Source organism: Arvicanthis niloticus, chromosome 1 (assembly GCF_011762505.2).
Source record: "Arvicanthis niloticus isolate mArvNil1 chromosome 1, mArvNil1.pat.X, whole genome shotgun sequence".
Lineage (NCBI taxonomy): Eukaryota > Metazoa > Chordata > Mammalia > Rodentia > Muridae > Arvicanthis > Arvicanthis niloticus.
Window position 1 is genome coordinate 119,373,453 of NC_047658.1, and position 22,295 is coordinate 119,395,747.

At 40.3% G+C, this 22,295-nt stretch overlaps 1 protein-coding gene and 1 long non-coding RNA gene across 2 annotated transcripts in view; one reads left to right on the forward strand and one right to left on the reverse strand.

Moving 5' to 3' along the window:
- LOC143435344 (uncharacterized) overlaps positions 1-22,295 on the reverse strand; it is a 34,921-nt gene that overhangs the window by 3,245 nt on the left and 9,381 nt on the right. Inside the window, exons 2-6 of the mRNA XM_076917399.1 lie at positions 15,541-15,650; positions 12,232-12,375; positions 10,210-10,263; positions 6,458-6,577; positions 1,930-2,050 (exon numbers count right to left, since the gene is read on the reverse strand). Of these exons, the coding sequence (XP_076773514.1) occupies positions 1,930-2,050; positions 6,458-6,577; positions 10,210-10,263; positions 12,232-12,375; positions 15,541-15,600 (499 nt within the window). The 5' untranslated portion in view covers positions 15,601-15,650. The remainder of the gene's footprint in view (positions 1-1,929; positions 2,051-6,457; positions 6,578-10,209; positions 10,264-12,231; positions 12,376-15,540; positions 15,651-22,295) is intronic.
- LOC143435345 (uncharacterized) lies at positions 1,981-14,264 on the forward strand. Its single transcript, XR_013105571.1, has 3 exons — positions 1,981-2,102; positions 5,526-5,695; positions 10,885-14,264. It is a non-coding gene; the product is annotated as an uncharacterized LOC143435345 (long non-coding RNA).

Here is a 22,295-nt window from a genome sequence, read left to right on the forward strand (position 1 = left end):
TTATTATTATTTTTTAAAAGAATATACTTTTGTTTTTCTTTGTTCTCCTTTTCTTATTGATATGCTCTGATTGTAAGGGGCATATGCATTTATTTTTTACTTCAGACTATTATTTTCATTTCTCACTTTAAGCTTTTTTAAAAAAGGTTTGTTTTGTTTATATGAGTATACTGTAGCTGTCTTCAGACACACCAGAAGAAGGCATTGGATTCCATTACAGATGGTTGTGAACCCACCATGTGGTTGCTGAGAATTGAACTCAGGACCTTTGGAAGAGCAGTCAGTGCTTTTAACCACTGAGCCATCTCTCTAGCCCCTTAAGCTTACTTTTAAAGGTCATTTTCTAGTTTTTTTTTTTCAATAGCAGAAAGTTGGATTTTTGATTTGAGACTTAAAAAAATACTATTTACAGCTACAAATATTCTAAAAGTTCTTTAAAATTTCTTATTCCCCTTTTCCTTCCCTCTCTCTACTCCTGTGACCCCCATAAGGTACATTTTGGCACTCCCAATGGTGTTTCCCAGGTGTCTAATACACTGTTCATTTTTTGTGCTACTGATGGTAATTGAAATTGACCTATCTCCAAGTTGGTGTTTCATCTTCCAGCTCAAATCTTCTTTTGAATTATTACATTAAAAATTTCAGTTTTGCTGTTATAGTTTTCTGCCCTAGGATCCTGATATTTAAGAGTTTCAATTTATTTTATTTTAGGTTAGGCACTGCTATACTTTTAATTTTTTTTAAAAGATTGTTTTTGTTCTTTTTAAAAATTGAAAATAGATTTTTTTCTTATACAATACACTCTAATCAGAGTTTCCCCTCCCCCCACTCCTCCTAGTGCCCCTATTTCTCACTCCCCCAGATCTACTTCCTCTCCATTTCTCTTTAGAAAAGAGCAGTTCTCCAAGATATCTTGGATATCAACTAGTCTTGGCATATCAAGCTGTAGTAAGACTAGGTGCATCCTCTTTTATTAAGGTTGAACAAGGCAGCCCAGTAGGGGGAAAAGGTCCCAGAGTCAGGCTATAGAGTCAGACAGCCCCTGCTCCTACCATTAGGAGTCCTACAAGAAAAACAAGCTACATCCTCAAGTGATAGCTCATGCTGGTGAGGATGTGGAGCAAGGGAAACACTCCCCCACTGCTGATGGGATTGCAAACCTGTACAGCCACTATGGAAATCAATAGGGTGGTTCTTCAAACAAATTGAGAATCAATCTATTTTAACACCTACTTTATTTTAGCTGAATAAAACATTTCATGGCTAAGTCTAGGGTCTAGACTTAGAAAAAACTTAGTTGATTTATTTTCTCCATTTCTGAAGAACATGCTTTGTTATTCACTTACATATCTCAGAATATTTTGGTTCAAAGCTTCATATTTAAGGTAATGTGACAAAGTGGGCTAATGATTGGGTATAGATTTTCTTTTCTTTTCTTTTTTTTTGGTTTTTCGGGACAGGGTTTCTCTGTGTAGCCATGGCTGTCCTGGAACTCACTCTGTAAACCAGGCTGGCCTCAAACTCATAAATCCGCCTGCCTCTGCCTCCCAAGTGCTGGGATTAAAGGTGTGCACCACCACCGCCTGGAGGGTATAGATTTTCTTAATTGCCTTGATCTAATAAAATTCCCAGCCTTTACTGAGGGTTTTTGTTCTCTTCAGGCTCCTTTGGTGGCCAGAGGTTGATGTTGGGGTGTTGTCCTACATTTTATTCATCTATTTATTTTTACAGTATTTCTCATTGAGGTTGACACTTGATATTTCTATTAGATTGGCTGATTATCTATGTCTGTCCCCCAGGAAGGGTCACAGACACCTGCTACCACATCCATCTCTTTCCACATGCGTGTTAGTCCTGGAATTAAGGTCACCATGTTTGTGTAGCAGGTGCCTTGCCCTCTAACCCATCTCCCTGGTCTCCATTACTCACTTTCTTCTGTGTATTTTTTAATCTCACGTGATGTTACGAACCAGTGGAGCACTACGATTGCAATAAACAACTCTGAGATGGAACATATGATGGAGATCTGCAGAAGCATCATGCCAGCCATCTGAAAGAGAAAGGAAACATTTGGCATGTAGAACAAGTCATTTGAAAACTGTGTAAGAAAATTGTTTCTGGGTCAGAATGCACCATTTATCCTTTACAGTTCCAAACAACTATGATTATTTCAAGTTAGTTGCTTCCTTGTTTATGAAGTGAATCTTTTGCTAAACACTTGAATTCTGTTAACAGCTTCCCAACTTTTACTTTTGCTTTACATATGATGAGGCTGAAAAGGAGAGAAAACAAAGCAGTACATAGTTTGCCTCATTTTTCTCAGCTCCCCCTTTAAAAACATTAAAAAAATTTATTTATTTTACATCCAGACTGCAATTTCTCCTCTCTCCTCTCCTCCTCAGTCTTTCCCCACTCCCTCATCCCTTTTACTCCTCCTCCATTTCTCTTCAGAAAAGGGCTGGCCTCTATGGATATCAACCAGCCTTAGCATATCAAGCTGTAGTAAGACTAGGTGCATCCTCTTTTATTAAGGTTGGACAAGGCAGCCCAGTAGGGGGAAAAGGTCCCAGAGTCAGACTATAGAGTCAGACAGCCTCTGCTCCTACTGTTAGGAGCCTCACAAGAAAACCAAGCTACACAACTGCAATATTTGTAGAGAGGGCGTGCAGGCTCCCTGGTTGTTAGTTCAGTCTCTGTGAGCACCTATGGGCTCAGGTTGAAAGACCCCCGCAAGGGGACCCTCACCCAAGTCTGGACCTGCATGCCCCAGGACACACGAGAGACCTTCTTGATGCAATTGCAGAGGAGGTTTAATGACGAGGGCCCTCGGGCCGGAACATATCTCACGCAGGAGATAGAGGTTCCGACCCAGAACCCAGGAAACTTGGGATATTTATGGGTAGGGGTTGGGGAGAGCGGGAAAATTTGGCGCGGTTACATATGATTGGATATTTCAAACATCAGCAACTTGCAGAAGTGGCTACGTGTGAGCTGGCAGGATGACTAGTTACTTTTGACCATGAAATCTTGGACTTCTCAAAAAGGGGGAGAGAAAAGTAAACACCAGATGGCCCACTACTCACTTGGTCTTATTTGGACTTGTCTGGGCACGTCCTTGCATGCCTTTTCATTTTTGGTCACCCTGCCCCTGGAGGGACTTAATATTTTATTATGACTATATTTAACAAATTGTTGGTAGTCTTTGCTGACCATGAATTTTTGTTATTGTTACAATGCTGCTTTCAAATTTTGTTCTCACAAGGTTAGTTGTCCTTGACCCCTCTGGCTCCTACAATCCTTTCTTCCCCTCTTTCAAGGGAGTTCCCCAAACTCTCACTAATGTTTGGTCATGGGGTTTTGCCATCTGTTTCCATCAGCTGTTGGGTGAAGCCTCTCTGATGATAAGTAGGCTAGCTGCCAATCTGATTCTCAGTCCCTTTTAATGGGGCTGATCATATGATTGTGTTTTATGCTATTCTACTAAGTATATTTGAAATTGTATGTTCTGTTTTTTCCTTTTATTACACCTTGCTTTAAGTGTTACTGCATGAAGTAAAGTCATTCTTTCTTAGCTGATGGGAAGATTGAGACCTTACCAGTGGAATAGGTCATTCTGATAGAGACAGTCAGATTATTTTGGGTTCCCTCTTTTATTCCCCCAGAATGAATTGGATGTTTAGAACATCCATTTTTTTTTTTTCAAACATGATACTTGTCTGGTTTCCAATAGGGAAGTATTTATTTTATTGTATATTTTAAATAGGTAGATGGATTTAATCCACAAAGATCAGTGTGCTGGCTAGTTTATGTCAACTTGACACAAGCTAGAATTATAAGAGAGAAGGAAGCCTCAATTTCGAAAATACTTCTATAAGATCAGGCTGTAGGTAAGTCTGTATGGCATTCTCTTAACTAGTGATTGATGTGGCAGGGCCCAGCCCATTGTGGGTAAGCCACCCTTGGGCACGTGGTCCTGGGTTCTATAAGAAAGCAGTCTGAGAAAGCCATGGGGGAATAAGCCAATAAATAGTACTCCTTCATGGCCTCTACATCAGCCTCTGTTTCTAGGTTCCTGCCTTGATTGAGTTTCAGTTCTGACTTCCTTGATGATGAACTGTGCTGTGGAAAAGCCAAATAAACCCTTTTCTTCCCTAGTTGCTTTGGGAACTAGGGAAGTTTCATTACAACCACACTAATACTGACAGTCAGTGTTACCAAACTCATTAACAAGGATTTCAAAGGTGATAATCAACCACGAAGCTGACAGCCCTGTATACATTTGTGTGTGTGTGTCTTTTCTCAGTTGTTTTCATTCTTGTGTCTAATCTCAATTGGAATAAAACATTGGAGAAGCAGACAACAATTCACTGGCCTCCTCTACTTGTTCCCCAAGGACATGGTGATAAATACCATAACATGAATGATTTCTGAAACAGAAATTAACTGTATCATAGTTACAAATCAATGTGTTGGTGGGACTATGCTCCTTCTATTTTCTCTGAAGGAGGGTGCTCCCCTCTTCAGATTTTGGAAGCCCCTTGAATTACAGCAGCACTATTCCCATGTGTCTTTGTATTCACATGGCCATCTTCCTCAGACACCAACTTTCCTTCTTATAAGAGTACCAGTAATATGGTCTGCCCTTCTCCAGAGTGAGAAGGATATTCTTCTCTTAGTTTAACATAACTAATTATATCTGTAATGACTCCATTAATAAAAAAGTTACATTTGTACATATTTAAAAAACATAATTTAACTTATAGTTTTTCTTCTAGCCCCTCCAAATTGATGTCCTTTCCATGTGCAAAACATATTCACTCATCTCAACATATTCTCTGATTTTAAGATATTACAGCATTCATTCCGAGTCCAAAATCTTCCTAAATACCACAGTCAAGAAGCTCTAAATCCTTCTTGAAATTCATTGTAGGAAACCCTCATATTGTAGTTTAGTAGGGAACAAAATTTCTCTGTCCCTGTGGACTCACGAAGCCAGAAAGATGTAATTTGCTGCCTAGACCAAGATGGAGCAGACAGGATACACTCCCAAAGTGGGAAATTAAGAAAGGAGGAAAAGCTCCCAGGGCCCATTCACACCCACAACCCAGTGGAGCTACATTTTGGTAGATTTAAAGGCCTGAAAAGTAATCCTCCTCAGTGTCTTGTCTCTGGGGAACTTCTTTGCACTCTGGGACAGTGGCTCCGCCCTCCTTGCCCTCTGGGATGCTGTTGTTATCTCAGCCTACACTGCATTGAAAATGAAAATATTTTACAACTTGAAATGTGTAAGCTTCCTTCTTTTCATTTCCTAGTTTTCTTTCTTTATGTAGTTAATATGTTACTTTTAAGTGGTGGTTTTCATAATTTTATTCTTATGCATTTATTGCTAACTTACTTTTCTGCATAATAAGAATATGTGGCTACTTAAATTTTCTTTGAAAGAGATATCCCATTGAGTTGCTACTATTTAAGTTTAATTTTCCTCAAACTGACTAATATGACCTAATCCTATAAATATGTTGTAGGAACCAGAGGAGCAGAGCCCTGCTGTGAGACAGTGTCTCTGTGAAATGGCAGAGAAGCTGCACCAATGAAATCTCAACGACACAATTGCCTAAAAAGACCAGTAAAATGACAATGCCAGCTGACATGCCAGTGCAGATGGAGGAAATTTCACAAGTCCAACTCCCCACAGGTGACCAATGCTGAGGGAGGGAGAATCAGGATTTCTCGGGGATATACCCCGATAGGTTACCCAGTGTCAAGTGGTCAGTCCTAAACACATGTACGCATGGCAACACTGAGTGGACTCAATAGTTTATAAACAATAATGACTCAGGAGAAGAGGTCATAAAGGCATGAGAGTGGAGAGGAGGAAACTGTAAGAGGTGGGGAAGAAGGAGGTAAATATATTGTACCCATGTATAAAATTCTCAAAAACCAAGTGTTTTGGGGGTCTGGATGGGTACATCAGATATCCTCTATCTCAACTCTTTCTGCTACAAGCTGGTGAATTTTTCTTTGTGTAAATACTATGTGATTTTATTATCATACCATAATAACAATTTTTGATATCTACTTCAGCAAGTTCAATTATATGACTTCTAGGATTTCGTGGCAATTTTCTTTCTTTCTTTCTTTTTTAGATTTATTTGTTTATTTTATGTATATGAGTACACCATTGCTCTCCTCAGACACACCAGAAGAGGGCATCAGATCTCCTTATAGATGGTTGTAAACCACCATGTGGTTTCTGGGAATTGAACTCAGGACCTGTGGAAGAGTAGTAAGTGCTCTTAACCGCTGAGCCATCTCACCAGCCCCTCGTGGCAATTTTCAAACTAGTGTTGTTCTATTTATATGTATTTTAGAGCAATTTCATTGTGTGCCATTTATAATAATTTTTTTCAGTTCTACCTAACACTATTATTGAGTTATTATTAAAATTGGTACTTACATTTGACCAAATGTATTCAATTCCTATTGATTCAAAAATTGGAAATTCATATCCAAATAGCATTATACCAAATAGAGCCACGAAGATACTTGAGGTGTTTGCTATAACTGCTAACACACGCTGCAATAGATTAAAAAAATTAAAAAGAAGTCATGGATTGAATAAACAGATTTAGAGCACTATTTACTGTGTGCGTACACATGGGAATCCTCTGTCTTTCATCTCACCCTAGACATAGTGGGATTGCAGGTGTGGTCCTGTGTCTGGCTTGCATTAGTTCTGGGAATTTCAGTTCAGGTCTTAGAGAGGTAGGAAAATGGCTAAGTTTCTCTACCTCTCTTGTCTGAAAAACAACTTGTAAGATCTGACCTTTTGCAAGTGTATTAAGCATGGTTGCTATCAAGACTTCACTCCAAATTTGTCTAGAAGTTAGTAACATGAAAAGTTTTTATTTCATAACACATTTCACAGTATGTGTGCTCCTCAGGATATCAGGATACAGTGTCTGTAATGTGCTAAGCATCAGAAGGTTACAACAGGGACTGGAGAGCTGGCTCAGCAGTTAAAAGCATTAGCTGCTCTTCCAGAGGATCCAAGATCAATTCTCAGCACCCACACAACTGTCTGTAAGTCCAGTGGCAGGGGATCTGGTGTCCTTTTCTGAGGACACTGTATACATGTAATCCACAGACATACGTGCAGACAAACCACCTCCATACACACAAAAAGAAGCTTAGGGTAATGATAATAGGGGAGAAAAATTATATCCTGATTGTTATGTAATGAAATTTAATAAATACCATGATAAGCAACAGGTTTCAAGTTCAGGAATTGTCACACTTATTTATGGTACCTCAGTATTTAAATTTAGTGGTTCTCAGCTTCCTTTGAAAAGCCACCAAACTCTTTTAAGTGGCCTGAAGGACACTATATGAGCTATGAAGGAAGGTGTCCCATTGAGGAGGAGCCGAAAGAGTTGCATGTACATGTGTGAGAGACGGTTGCATGCTATCAAGGAGGATATACTTGTGGTCATGGGAAGAGGGAGTGACTTAACAACAGCAAACCAAAGCAAAGAACTTAAAGGGACACAGGAATTTCAAGTTGTGTAGCAGGAAGTCCTTTTCCTATTTTAAAGACTTTCTTCATTAGTTTATTTCTTCTCCCATTTTCATGCTCAAATAAACAAGTGTGTGTGTGTGTTTGTGTGTACATACATGTACATGTGCATGAATGTGTGTATGAGAAGGCCTGAGGTACATCTTCATTGAGGCAGAAGTCTCCCAGTCAAACCCAGAATCCATTAATCTGGTTAGTCTTACTATCTAGCTTGTTTTGGGGATCCACTACCTTCTGGGGATGTAATGGCAGGTGACCTTTATAAGTGTTTTGGATATCTGAACTTGCTCTCATGTTAGTTTAGCAAAGGGCTTTAACAAACCACCAAGGCATCTCCTTAGTGCCCTCTTCATTAGTTTAAGTTTTAGTGAAGGAAACCTTTTTAAGCTTCTGCCATGAAAACCAGGAGGAAATCCCTCTCTGTTCAATCCATGGGTGGCCATGGCTTGCCCAATGAACTACTTCTTCTAAGGATTAAGAATCTAAATCCTATCAGGTGTGCCAGTGTGCATCTTTAACCCCAGCACTGGGGAGGCAGAGTCAGGCAGATCTCTGAGTTCGAGGCCATCCTGGTCTATAAAGAGAGTTGAAGGACAGCTATAGCTAAACAGAGAAACCCTGTCTCAAAAAGCCAAACCAAACCAAACCAAACCAAACCAAACCAAACCAAACCAAACCAAACCAAACCAATTTCTAAATCCTAACAGATATCTATCTGCTATATTTCCTTATTCCTTCAACTAAGATTATTTATAAAAAGTAGTAAGCTTATCTGAATATAAAAACTCTGGAATGATGTCAGCTGCTTCCAGGGAAGGGACCAGGTTGGCTTTGCATAGAAAAGAAACGTAGGCTTTGCTCCTTGAGGTAGTATGGAGGGGAAGGGGGTTGGCAGAGATGTTTAGGTTTACCAAAGGCTGCAGACTGTGGCTTGGAAATTACAGCTGGACTCTCCACACCACCACGCTTCAGGAAAACGAAGCAACATGCTTGGTGAAATTTTTGAAAACCAGCCAAGGGGCATACTTACTCCTATCGACTACCATGGTTGCAGCACAACAAAACCAGACTTCACACAGAGACAGAAACTGAATATGAGCTGGCACTGAGTCAGGAACTAGCAAAATCTCAAGAGGGCTGCCAAGGTTTTGAGGTCAACTGTGCAATTGCTCTGGAAGAGCAACGCCAGATGTTCAGCTTTGTGTACACATGCTTGCTGATACTTTCGGGTTATAAGCTGAGAACAAGGACTAGGAAGGAATATGATGTTAACAGTGGCTGCTGAGGTGATGGTAAAAGTTAAAAAGGCAAGGAAGCCAAACTCTGGTTCCCCACAATCATAGTTGGCAAGCTCCTTCTCAGCAAAGTAGCTTCTATGTCACTGGTCTTTGGGGAAAAAAAATACAAATCTTTAGCTGAAATAGAGAGCAAAGTTTGTTTTAGGGTTTCTCTGTGAAGCTCTGCCTGTTCTGGAACTTAGTCTGCAGATTAGGGTGGCCTTGAATTTACAGAGATCTGCCCACCACTGCCTCCCAAGTGCTGGGATCACAGGCGTGTGAACAAAATTTTTAGCTTGCTTGTGTTCTCCATGTTTGCTCAGGTTAGCATAAAGTACTTTACTCAGGGTCACACAGCTAACACTGGAGGCTTCCAGAGTTGTGACTGACCTTGTGACCTTGAGGGTTGGGCAGAAGTGGTCAGAGAAGTTCAAAGTGGGCCGGACACTATACCTCACTGGGGGTGTTCTGATTGCCTTTTTTTTTTTTTTTTTTTTTTTTTTTTTTTTTTTTTGTATTCTGGTGATATTCCATAGACCTGGGTTTGCAGAAGATAGCTCTCTTTCCACGGGTTATTTTTTTCTCACCCTTTTTCTTAACAGTCATGTCATGTCCTCTCCACTCCCAGCTTTTCTTTGTCAACTTAATACCAGCTAGAGTTATCTGGGGGAAAGAACCTCAAGGATGAAATGCCTCCATCAGATTTTCTATAGGCAAACCTGTAAGACATTCTCTTGATTAATGATTGATGTGGGTAGGACCAGCTCACTAAAAAACAGGTAGTACCACCCCTGAGCTGGTCCTGGGTTGTTTAAGTGGGCTGAGAAAAATCACAAGAAACAAGCCACTTAGCAGCATTCCTCCAAGGTCTCTGATTCAGTTCCTGCCTTTAGGTTCTTGCCCTGAGTTCTTTCAACATTAGAGTATGACCTAAGTATTATTAGATGAAATAAGCCATTTCCTCACCATGCTGTTTTTGGTCATGGTGTTTCATCACAGCAATAAAAACCCAACTAATGCACTGGCTAAACACCTTCAAACTTCCATAACTTTCTTTCTCAGTTTCAAGAGTTTTGTTTTGTGATTAATACCCCCTTTAGATGCTTAGATGCCATGCAGGGACTCCCATGGAAACGATCACATCTGTCTCCTTATTTGCCCATTGAGCATGCCTTTTCCCACACTCCCAAAAAAGACACACTGAGGTGTGTGTGTATTTAAAAAAAATTCAGTGATTTTTTTTTTAATCTGAGCATTTGGAAGAAGTTTTCCCTCCTCAAAAGTCTCAGAATCATCTTCCTCTTTGTGTCATAAAATGTTTTTGTCTTTGGGGTTATGTCCAGCTTTCCCACATACCTGTAACATTGAAGAACCACCCCGGCTTATACTGATGGATCCTGAGCAGATGAACTGTGGGAAGAAAGTTGTATTGAAACACCCATACTGTTTGATCCATCCCATCAACAGATTCTCTTCCTATGCTATTGTCATTCTGATGTATAGATTACCCCTGAGTTTTAGGAAGAAAGTGACATGGAAATGAAAAAAAATTACCTTGGTTCTAAAGGATTCCCTAAAAAAAGTGGTTCTACTTTTTTCTGTTAGAGAGATGAAAAGATGTTTAAAAGTTAGTGATCATTCATGCGATCAACATGTAGGTTATGGGACTCAGGAATTTCTCAGTAATTTTATGAGGGACAAATAGTGGATCCTTGGCTATGCTTTGATGTTAAGTTAGCAAGTTAATGACTAGAAGTATTAAAAAACAAGATGGCTAGTATGACAGCTCCCATCCACAGGGATCCTTTTTCCCCTCAAAATATCCCAGGGAAGAAAAGATCACTACAAAATAGTTTCAGAATGTAGTTGATCTGAAAATCAAATGGCTTTATTTTTATTTTATTTATTTATAGCTGTTTCCTCAATCACTGTGATGTCTGTGACCTACTGGGAACTAGCTGAAAGTGTGGTTATTTGTTGTTGTTTTGCATTAACTTTTCTTCTCATGGTATATCTTCCATTTGCCCGCAGAACTCCCAGAAGATGACCTAAATATCCTAAGAAGAAGAAGATCAAGAATCTCTTAGTCCAGGAGGACACAATCTGCTATGAAAGCAGAGGCACCTTACCTTGGTTTACAGAAAACCCTGCTGTTTTATTGCAGGGCATTCTATTAGAGTTACTTAAACTCTACAGACATTTATAAAGTTTTCTCATTTGTAAAGTAGGGAGTGAAGAGCTACTGCATTTGATCCTCGTGGCAACGTTGTGTTGATGAGGTAAAATAAGCTTAAGGTACCACTGGGATATGCATGATACAGGGATGGACACACCATTGAATGTGATTCGTGGTTAATTTTTTTCCATAAGCATCCTGTTTATGTCTTGGGCCTAAGGCACTTTCTAGACACTTTGCAATCGGAAACTCATCGTATCATTCCAGTTTAAGTAGTTGCTCTTTACTACACACACCTCTTTCCAGAACGGTGTCAGTTTCGCAATGCCTTCGGAGGAAAATTCCCTGAAGAAATGTTTCTCAATCAAAGAAGTAAATGCCAGACCACAGACTTAGTGAAATGACTACTATGTCTCACTCAGAAGCCTTTCCACAAAGCTCAGGGACTGGGCTCCACTTAGACCTCTACTCTTTTAAAGCTCCATCTTGGTAGAGAAGAGCAAGAAAGTGGAAGAGTATTTGTTGAAACCTGTTCTCTGTGAAGAAATTCATCTTTATATTAAGCTTTCTGCTTCTCGAGACTTGCTATCAAAGGGAAGTCAGTTGTGTCCCAGGTCACATGACTTCTGCATAAATGACCCAGTTAACAAATTTCTTTTGGATCGAGTGCATCTGTGAACTAAACTAGCTAGGGGGAAGTCATGGCTTCCGGCTTCCTCAAGTGTAATTACTTTTAATTGGGCATGCCCCTGGTGGACACTTCGCTAAATGTACCCATGAAAGCATTACAATATCTACTTTAGGAACCTCTAATTAATTTCTCCCCATTCCTCTTGGTCCCCCTGCCCCACCCCAAGGTTCTTCTTTTCTTTTCCCATATGTAACTTCTCCAAAAATTGCTTCTATTTCCCTACACACTAAACTCTTACTTTTGAGTTTCACCCTGAAAAGAAAGTCTTTATAGCTGTTATATACACAGCATGCTCTTTAAGATTCTTCTTAATAATACTCCTTTGAAATCTTTTCTACGCACACATCCCAGCCTCTTGAGGTCCTTATTAAAACAGGCAAAACATACAAATATGCGCAAATGAGCACTGTAAGTCAGTGATTGAGCCTAGTAAGCTGGTGACCACAGAATACTCTACTTGATCAATTAGAATCAAATACATAGGAATCAGTAATGACCACAGTTCACTCACGAATGCTCCAGACAAAAACAGGTAACAGATGCTAGTTATCATAAGGTTAAGACCGATACTGTATTTCTTTTCTTCTAGATTGAACAAAGAGAGCCAGAGAGTCCCCAGTGCACTGTGAATAAGGCCAAGCATTATTTGTGCAGCCTGTGAGAAGAGAGAGCCAGTGTTATTATTCAAGGTGACTCTATTAAAGACGGCTTCAGTCTGGGTGTCTGGGAAGTCTTGAGCATATTCAGTTTGCTCTGTACATTAGTGTATTCATCAAGCTCCCTAAAAAGCATAATCAACAGGAAACAAGATGCTAGTTCTAGTCTCTTCAGGATATTGATATAATCATGGAGACCCCAGACACCATTCCACCCTATTCCACTGTTCTGCCAAACCTTTTGCTTCAGGATGGTGAGAGTTCACTATCTCTGAGTATTGAAAGAGTTACACGTCAGGGAGGAACCATTGTAGAGACAGATGTGGCAGAGTGGTTTGGGTCTTCTTTGCTTGTACAAGAATGTTTTTATTTAATAATGTTCTTGAGGGACAATTATTTTGATTTTACAGGTGCTTCTAGTTAATTGAATAAAAGAGGTCTATTGATCTGTCTTTCTTGGAAGGATGCCATGGCTCAAAGGAGAGCTGCTGGCCATGGGGACCTTGAAGTGTCTTTCTGAGCCTTGCTATCCTTTCTATGGATTTTTAAAAAAAGGGTAGACTATAGTCAGAAGACTTATCTCTTGTTCTTCACTAATAAAACCAACTAAGAACTTTTGACCTCTCCTTCTTTCCCGCTTCCCCTCTTATCTGGGACTTGAACTTCAGTTTACCCTTGTTGCCATAGCCAGTGTTGATCTTTGCCGCTGGAGAATGAACAAGTCTAAGCCTCATTTAAAAGAAAAAAAAATACTATTTGTGAAGCCCAGAGCCTAGTTAAAGATCTATTGACCATGACAAAGATGCAGGAAGAGGTGGATTGGTTATTTCGAAAGTTAGTTTTTTGTCAACTTGATAGAAGCTGAAGTCATCTGAGAAGAGGTGCCCTTGGCTGAGAAAATGCTTCCAACACATTGGCATGTGTGGCAGTTTGTGGGGCATTTTCTTCCTTTGTGATTGATGTGGCAGGACCATCTCTGAGAAGTTGGTCCTGGGGTATGTAAGAAAGTAGGTTTGCATAAGCTGTGAAGAACAAGCTAGCCAGCAGCATTCCTCCATGGCCTCTGCTTCAGTTCCTGCCTGAAGATTCCCTTCCTTGTCTTCTACTGTTGATGAACTGTAGCCTACAAGCTAAACAAACTCTTTCCTCCCCAAATTCCTTATTATGGTGTTTTCCCCTACAGCAATAGTATAGAAAAAAAGAAAGAAAGAAAAAGAGAAAGAAACAAAGAAAGAAAGGAAAAAAGGAAGGAAGGAAACTAAGGCAGGGGTGCACAGCCTGAGTGCATATCCTGTTCACTTGATTGCTAAAATCTTTTTGTACTGAGTGAGAATGGCCTTTGTTTAGTACTGACATAGGATGCAAATATCTTCAGTTTTCTTTTGCTTATTTTTAGATATTTATTTCAAATAATGCTTCCCTAGTGTCTTAATTACTTTTTCTGTTACTGTGGAAAGAAGTGTGGCTTGGTGGGACAGGTGAGACATACCTTACCATGAACAACTCAGGTTGTGTGGGAAGTTGGTAGACCATGCTTAAGTGTTGAGTTTGTATTTAGGTGCAGTAGAAGGCCAAGCGTTCCTCAAAAGGACAGCAGTTATATTCAGAGAATGGCAAGATTTTTTTCCCCATAAAATGCTGCAATAAATTAGTAGGTGTCTGCCAGAGACTTTAAGGGAAAAAAAAAATCCACCCCCATCAGCCAATAACATTTCAAATTCTGTTGGAATAGCTGGATCTACCAGTATAGGGATGATGCAGTGTGCACAGTAGCCTGGATTTATAGCAGTTTCCACCTGTGAGAGCACATGCTCCTTTTCTATCAGCCTTGTGGGTTGCTCTTCAAGAAGTCACAATAAACACTGCCAAAGTACTTCATTGTTTCAGAATCCACTCCTTTCAAAATTTTGACACTCTTTTCCCCCTCCATTTCTTTTATTTTTGAGATTATAATTACATCATGTCCCTCCTCCTTTCCCTCCTCCTCTGGTCTATGACATTGACTTGGATACTTTCCCTGCATTTATGACTATAATTTGAAAGTTTGATTTTTTTTTTTTTTCATGGTGGCACACATGTCTACAGGTCTGATAGATTTTGGAGAGAAGCTATGGATTGATATTTCCTATTTGTATGTTTGTGATGAGAGCTGGGCACGAGAGCTTCTTTTGTTAGTTCTAAGTCTGATTCTGGCAGAGCAGGTTGGGACAGAAGAGAGGATAGGTGGGTGAGTTGGATCTTGAAGTTGAAAATGGCTTGGGGGGGGGGAATGGAGTCAGGAGCATTTAGGAGAATGGGCTGCTATACAGGACGTGCCTTCTGGTCTAAGCCTTGAGTGTAGGTGTGGATCTATATGTGGAAAGTTCGGATGTGGTGTGGGAGGGACCTGTGGATTGGGGATTAGGTGGGGTAAGTTCTGGCAGAGCAGTAGAGATTGGCTGCCACCTGGGCAGGGACTCAGCCAAGGTGCTGGATGTGGCACTCAAGTTACATCTGGTGGGTTGGGAAGGGTATATGGATAGGGAGTGTCAGGTAGAGGCACAGGGCTGGATTCTGGAGTAGTATGTGGGAGATCTGGCTGAGTAGAGAGGTTGGATATTGGTTTTAATGCTGTTGGCTTGGACCCAGATATTGTTCAAGGATAAATAACTATGGATTGCTCTTATGTATAAGTATAGCATTCTAAATTTGAAGAGAGCTGAGAGAGACAGCATTGGTGTGCTATATGATTCACCCAGAGGTAAGTGTAGGGGACCATGTTGACAACATGAGACCTCAGAGTTTAAACAGCCTATTCTGGCTTTGTATTTGAGATCACCATCTTCTTTCTTCTTTTATTATTTACAAACATTGCTTCAAACCATTTCAAACCAGAGTTACCAGCAAAGGCAGAAAACAAATATCTTCAACATCTCTAACCTCAGAGTATGTTTCCTAAGAGCAAGGTAGACAGGGATAATGTTGAAGAATCTGGGAATGGTATGTAAATACATGTTCTGTGTGACCAATTAGCTCTGGTCTAATTGTCTTCACTTCAAAATACACTTATCTACATTTTGACCCCCAAGGAGCTTATTGTAAATACCATCTGTCAATGCTTCTACATATTTTATTAGTAAAAAGTAACACTATTTATTAATCAAATCATAATACTTAGTGCTTACCGCCATTGCATTTGTCTCTTCTTTTAAGAAAAAAATCCTTGATCTTTTATTCGCTGACATTTTGACTTAGATATGGGATTAAAATAATAGAGGATGAATGGGCTCCTTTTCTGTAAAGAGATACAGGGAAAAATTAATACTAATTATTTTTGAGGAAGACATTTAAAATGGAAGTTCTCATTTAACTACCACATAATTACTTGAAAATAGTTTTATTTTTTAAAACATAAATCAAGTGACACTAATTTCTATTATGTGTTTAATTGTTTTCTGGAAAACACCAAGAGCTACCTTTGAGATTATTCCTTCACTGTGGCCTTTACTGAGATAGAGTAGATATTTGAAAATTAAGAAAACAAAAAGTGTAAGTGTAAGAGTGTGTGTGTGTGTGTGTGTGTGTGTGTGTGTGTGTGTGTGACTTCAGAGATGAGAATAGAATGTCAGAATTCCTGGCTGTGGGTGCTGAGAACTAAATTTAGGTCTTACCTAAGAGCAGCAAGTGTTTCTTAGTTACTTAACCACCTGTCAGCCCACAGTAGATATTTTTAATACAGTTATTCCACTTTCATTGTCCTTAGTTTTCTAGGCTTTGCCTGCTCTCATAAGTCCACTGGGGTCCTTGGTTCTTGACTGATTTTTTTTCTCTCTTTTAAGAGTATGCCATGACTACCATACACCAAATAGACAGCCAATTCTAATTAAGCCAGTGGGTGTCCCATTTATGGTCAACTGTATTAAGTATGAAGATAACACAGTCTCTTTCTTGACATGCCCCTTGAACAAGTAGGAGCAGAGCTGCCATGCTGTCTTATGAAAGAAGAGTAAAATGAAGGCAGTGTTATATTTGCATTAATGATATTGCTAAGGATAAAGCTAGTAGCTTTTGAAGAGCTTATTGAAGGTGATGGTTCAGAGGGTAGCTGCAAACAACTTAATTATTACACCCAGCTAGCCTTTCTCATTTCCATACCAGAGGACTTTATACCATGTGACTTGTAGAACATTTTTTTCACTATGTGAGAGGAGCTTATCTCTCTAACTCACTAATGTGTGGATTGTGTAACATGATTTGACTGAAAATGACATGTTATTCTTATTTATTTATTTATTTTTATTAAATATTTTATTTACATTTCAGAGGTTATCCCCTTACCCCATTTCCCCACCACCCAGCAACCCCCTATCCCATCCTCCCTCCTTCTGCTTCTATGAGGATGTGCCCCCACCCACCTCCCACCTCCCCACCCTTGAATTCCCCTACACTCGGCATCCAGCCTTTATAGGACCAAGAATCTCCTCTCCCACCTATGCCCAACATGGCTATCCTCTCCTACATATACAGCTAGGGCCATGGGTCCCTCCCTATGTGCTCCCAGGCTGGTGGTTTAGACCTTGGGAGCTCTGGTTGTTTGGTATTGTTGCTCTCCTCATGGGGCTGCAAACCCTTTTAGCACCTTCAGCTCCTTCTCTCTAACTTCTCCATTGGGAACCCCTTGATCAGTTCAATGGTTAGCTGTGAGCATCTGCCTCTGAATATGTCAGACTCTGGCAGACCTCTAAGGAGACAGCTATATCAGGCTGTTGTCAGCATGCACTTCCTGACACCCACATCATCGTCTACCTTTGGTGACTGCACATGGGATGGATACTCAGGTGGAATAGTCTCCAGATGGCCCCTCCTTCAGTTTCTGTCCCACACTTTGTCTCCATATTTGCTCCCTTGAGTATTTTGTTACTCCTTCTAAGAAGGACCAAAGCACCCATACTTGCTCTTCCATCTTCATGAGCTTCATGTGGTCTGTGAGTTGAATCTTGGGTATTGTGAGCTTCTGGGCTAATATCCAATTATCAGTGAGTGAATACCATGTGTGTTCTTTTGTGACTGTGTTACCTCACTCAGGATGATATTTTCTAGTTCCATCCATTTACCTAAGAATTTCTCAAATTCTTTGTTTTTAATAGCTGAGTAATATTCCATTGTGTAAATGTACCATATTTTTTTTTGTATCCATTCCTCTGTTGAAGGACATCTGGGTTCTTTCCAGCTTCTGGCTATTATAAATAAGGCTGCTATAAACATAGTGGAGCATGTGTCCTTGTTATATGTTGGAGCATCTTCTGTGTATATGCCCAAGAGTGGTATAGCTGGGTCCTCAGGTAATGCTATGTCCAATTTTCTGAGAAACCCCCAGATTGATTTCCAGAGTGGTTGCACCATCTTGCAATCCCACCAACAATGGAGGAGTGTTCCTCTTTCTCCACATCCTTGCCAGCATCTGCTATCACCTGAGGTTTTGATCTTGGCCATTCTGACTCGTGTGAGGTGGAATCTCAGGGTTGTTTTGATTTGCATTTCCCTGATGACTAAGGATGCTGAACATTTCTTTAGGTGCTTCTGGGCCATTTGAGTTTCCTCAGTTGAGAATTCTTTGTTTATAGCTCTATACCCCATTTTTAATAAGGTTATTTGGTTGTCTGGAGTCTAATTTCTTGAGTTCTTTGTATATATTGGATATTAGCCCTCTATCGGATGTAGGATTGGTAAAGATCTTTTCCCAATATGTTGGTTGCCATTTTGTCCTATTGACAGTGTTCTTTGCTTTACAGAAACTTTGCAATTTTATGAAGTCCCATTTGTTAATTCTTGATCTTAGAGCATAAGCCATTGGTGTTTCATTCAGGAACTTTCCCCCTGTGTCCAAGTATTCAAGGTTCCTCCCCACCTTCTCTTCTATTAGTTTCAGTGTATCTGGTTTTATGTGAAGGTCCTTTATCCACTTGGACTTGAGCTTTGTACAAGGGGATAAGAATGGATTGATTTGCATTCTTCTACATGTTGTCCTCCAGTTGAGTCAGCACCATTTGTTGAAAATGCTGTCCTTTTTTCCACTGAATGGTTTTAGCTCCTTTGTCAAAGATCAAGTGACCATAGGTGTGTGGGTTCATTTCTGGGTCTTTAATTCTATTCCATTGATCTTCCTGCCTGTCTCTGTACCAATACCATGCAGGTTTTTTTTTTTTTTTTAATTACTATTGCTCTGTACCACAGCTTGAGGTCAGGGATGGTGATTCCCCCAGAAGTTCTTTTATTGTTGAGAATAGTTTTTGCTATCCTGGGTTTTTTGTTATTCCAAATGAATTTGAGAATTTCTCATTCTAACGCTGAAGAATTGAGCTGGGACTTTAATGGGGATTGCATTGAATCTGTAGATTGCTTTCAGCAAGATGGCCATTTTTACTATATTAATCCTGCCAATCCATGAGCATGGGAGATTTTCCCATCTTCTGAGATCTTTTTTGATTTCTTTCTTCAGAGACTTGAAGTTCTTGTCATACAGATCTTTCACTTGCTTGGTTAGATTCCATTGGGAAACCCTTAATCAGATCAGTGGTTAGCTATGAGCATCAGCCTCTGGATGTGTCAGCCTTTGGCAGACCTCTAAGGAGACAGCTATATCAGGCTGTTGTCAGCATGCACTTCCTGCCATCCACATCAGTGTCTACCTTTGGTGACTATACTTGGGATGGAGACCCAGGTGGAATGGTCTCTAGATGGCTCCTCCTTCAGTTTCTGTCCCACACTTTGTTTCCATATTTGCTCCCTTGAGTATTTTTGTTATTCCTTCTAAGTAGGACTGAGGTATCCACACTTGGTCTTTCTTCTTCATGAGCTTCATGTGGTCTGTGTGTTGAGTCTTGGCTATTCCAAGCTTTTGGGCTAACATCTGCGTATCGGTGAGTAAATACCATGTGTGTTCTTTTGTGATTGGGTTACCTCACTCAGGATGATATTTTCTAGTTCCATCCATTTACCTAAGAATTTCTCAAATTTTTTGTTTTTAATAGCTGAGTAATACTCCATATTTTTTGTATCCATTCCTCTGTTGAAGGACATCTGTTTTCTTTCCAACTTCTGACTATTATAAATAAGGCTAGATGTTTTGGGTTAGGAGATTTTTGCATTTTGCCTTTTCTTTGACAGTTGTGTCAATGTTTTCCATGGTATCTTTTGCACATGATATTCTTCTTCTATCTCTTCTATCTCTTGTATTCTGCTGGTGATGCATCTATGACTCCTGATTTCTTTTCTAGGTTTTCTATCTCCAGGATAGTCTCCCTTTGAGATTTCATTATTGTTTCTACTTCCATTTTTAGATCCTGAATGGTTTTGTTTAATTCTATCACCTGTTTGGTTGTGTTTTCTTACAATTGTTTAAGGGATTTGTGGTTTTTTTCTTTTTTAAGGCTTCTACCTGTTTACCTGTGTTCTGTATTTCTTTAAGGGAGTTGTTTATGTCCTTCTTAAAGTCCTCTATCATCCTCATGAGAAGTGATTTTAAATATGAATCATGCTTTTCCAGTGTGATGGGGTGTCCAGGACTTGCTATGGTAGGAGAACTGGGTTCTGATGATACCAGGTAACTTTGGTTTCTGTTGCTTATATTCTTGCGCTTGCCTTTCGCCATCTGGTTAACTCTGGTGCTGCCTACACTCACTGTCTCTGACTGGAGCCTGTCTTTCCCGTTATCTTGCTTGTGTCAGAACTCCCCAGAGTCCAGATGTCTCTGTGACCTTGTGATCCTGAGCTCCTGTGTGGAAGAGCTCCTGGGACTCAGGCTTCTTCTGGGATCCTCAAATCCTGCTACTCTGAGTGCAGTGGTTTCTCAGCTGCTCCGAGTGCAGTGGTTCAACCACTGCTATAAGATGGGTCAGGATATGGTGTCTTCATAGGAGCAGACCCACTAGGTGTTTGTCCCAGACAAAAGGACCAAGCAAGGGTTGGAAGGGGACTGGTATTCTGGAAAGGCGAGGTTTGGGTGGGTGATGGGTCCGGAGTGCCCCAGGCTCTCAGTTGCAGTTCTGAGGCTTAGGGTTGTGGGGGAGGGTTCTTACCAGCTGCTCTAGGAAGGTTCAGGATAAGGTGTTTTCATGGAGTAGACTAGCCAGGTGTCTGCCCCAGCCAACAGGACCAAGCAAGGGGTGGAAGGGGAGTGGTATTCCAGAGGGGCAGGATATGGGTGGGTTGCAGCTCTGGGGCTTAGGGTTGTTGGGGAGGGTTCTTACCTGCTGCTCTAGGAAGGTTCAGGATATGGTGACTTCACAGGAGCAGACCTGCTTGGTGTCTGCCCCAGCCACAAGGCGACATGTTATTTTTGAGCCAAAGCTGTTTAACAACATTAGAAGTTCCTGTTATCTGTTTTTCTCACATCTCTTTGCTATGAGGATTTTTCTGTTTCTTTTTTTTTTTTAAATTAAAATGTGGATATTAGAAAGAGAAAGTAGGGAAACAGCCCATAGTCTACCACCAGCATTGAGTAAAATTCCAGCAAGTAGGACAAGAAAGGATTGTTTTCCTGACACTGAAATAGCAACACTGACTAACACTCTGGTACTAACATTCTAGGCCATATGGAAGAATGACATATAGGGAAACACATATGTGGAGAATGTGGAAAACAAGACTAACACTTAGAAAATAGGGGTTCCTTTAAACAATACAAAAAGAGCAAACCCACTACCTGGCTGGGGAAGCAGGTAGAGGACAAATCTCCAGATTTTTACTTTCCTTTCTCTCCTCTAAAGCCAATCCCCAAGTCTTATGCCTTACTCTGCAACAAAACATCTGCTGTGCCCTCCCTTCTTTTCTGCTCCTATCTCCAGAAGATCATATAGGTCTTCTTCCACAACCTCCCTCACTGTCCCAAACCTTTGCCTCAGCAACCAACTCCCACAGGCACTCCCTGGGAACCCACTGGCCATTCCAGGGAAGCAGGTAACCAGGCTTCAGATCTTCATTATTTGTCCTCATCTCCAAATCCAATGCCCCAATCTCATCTCCAGCTCTGTATCAGACCACCTATTGTTAACCCACCCCCCTCTCTGCCATATTCCCAGGGGACTAAGCAGATCCTTGTGGCAAACTCTGCTTTCTTCCCTCTTGTTGGCTCCTTTAGTACCCCTAGCCCAACTTTATCCTTAAGTGTCAGATACCAATACCTAGAAACACATTCTACCTGGAACCTCCACCTGGAAGGATCTCAGAAGTACTTCCTACCAGGTAACCCACACTCGCTTAAGAACCAGAGAGGGCATTAGAAACCAAGGAACAAAATACTTACTGAATAAAGATGAGACCAGTTATCAACACATAGAATTATGATCATTCCACACTCAATAGCTAGATGCCAACATAAAAATACATCCAATAACAGCTAAGACAATACATCTCCATTAGAACCCAGCAACTCTACTATAATTGGCCCTGAGGAATGGAGCAGAGTGGAAGCAAAAGAAAAGGACTTCCCAATAGCCCTTCTGAATAGATTAGAGGTCCTTAAAGAGGGAACAAATCCATTAGGGAATTTATGAAAACACAAACAAGCAGTGGACAGAAATGAAGAAAATAGTTCAAGACTTGAAAGTGAAAATATATTAAAAAAATTCAAACTGAGAGAAAGCAGGAAATAAAAAAAATTTAGAAACTTGAGAAGAAACCTCATAGGAAAGCCTCACCAATAAGATACAAGAGATGAAAGAGAAAATCTTAGGCACTGAAGGCAAATTAGAAGTAATAGATTGAGCGTGTGGTGGTAAATTTTGGAGAAAGTTTCATTAGCTGTGGAGAAGAAGGTAAATTGTTTTGTGATGGATGAAACATTCTGTAAATATGTGTTAGGTTTCTTTGGTTTATAACATCAGTTAGCTCCAGCATTTCCTTATTTAGTTTTTGTCTGAATGACCCGTCTATTGTCAAA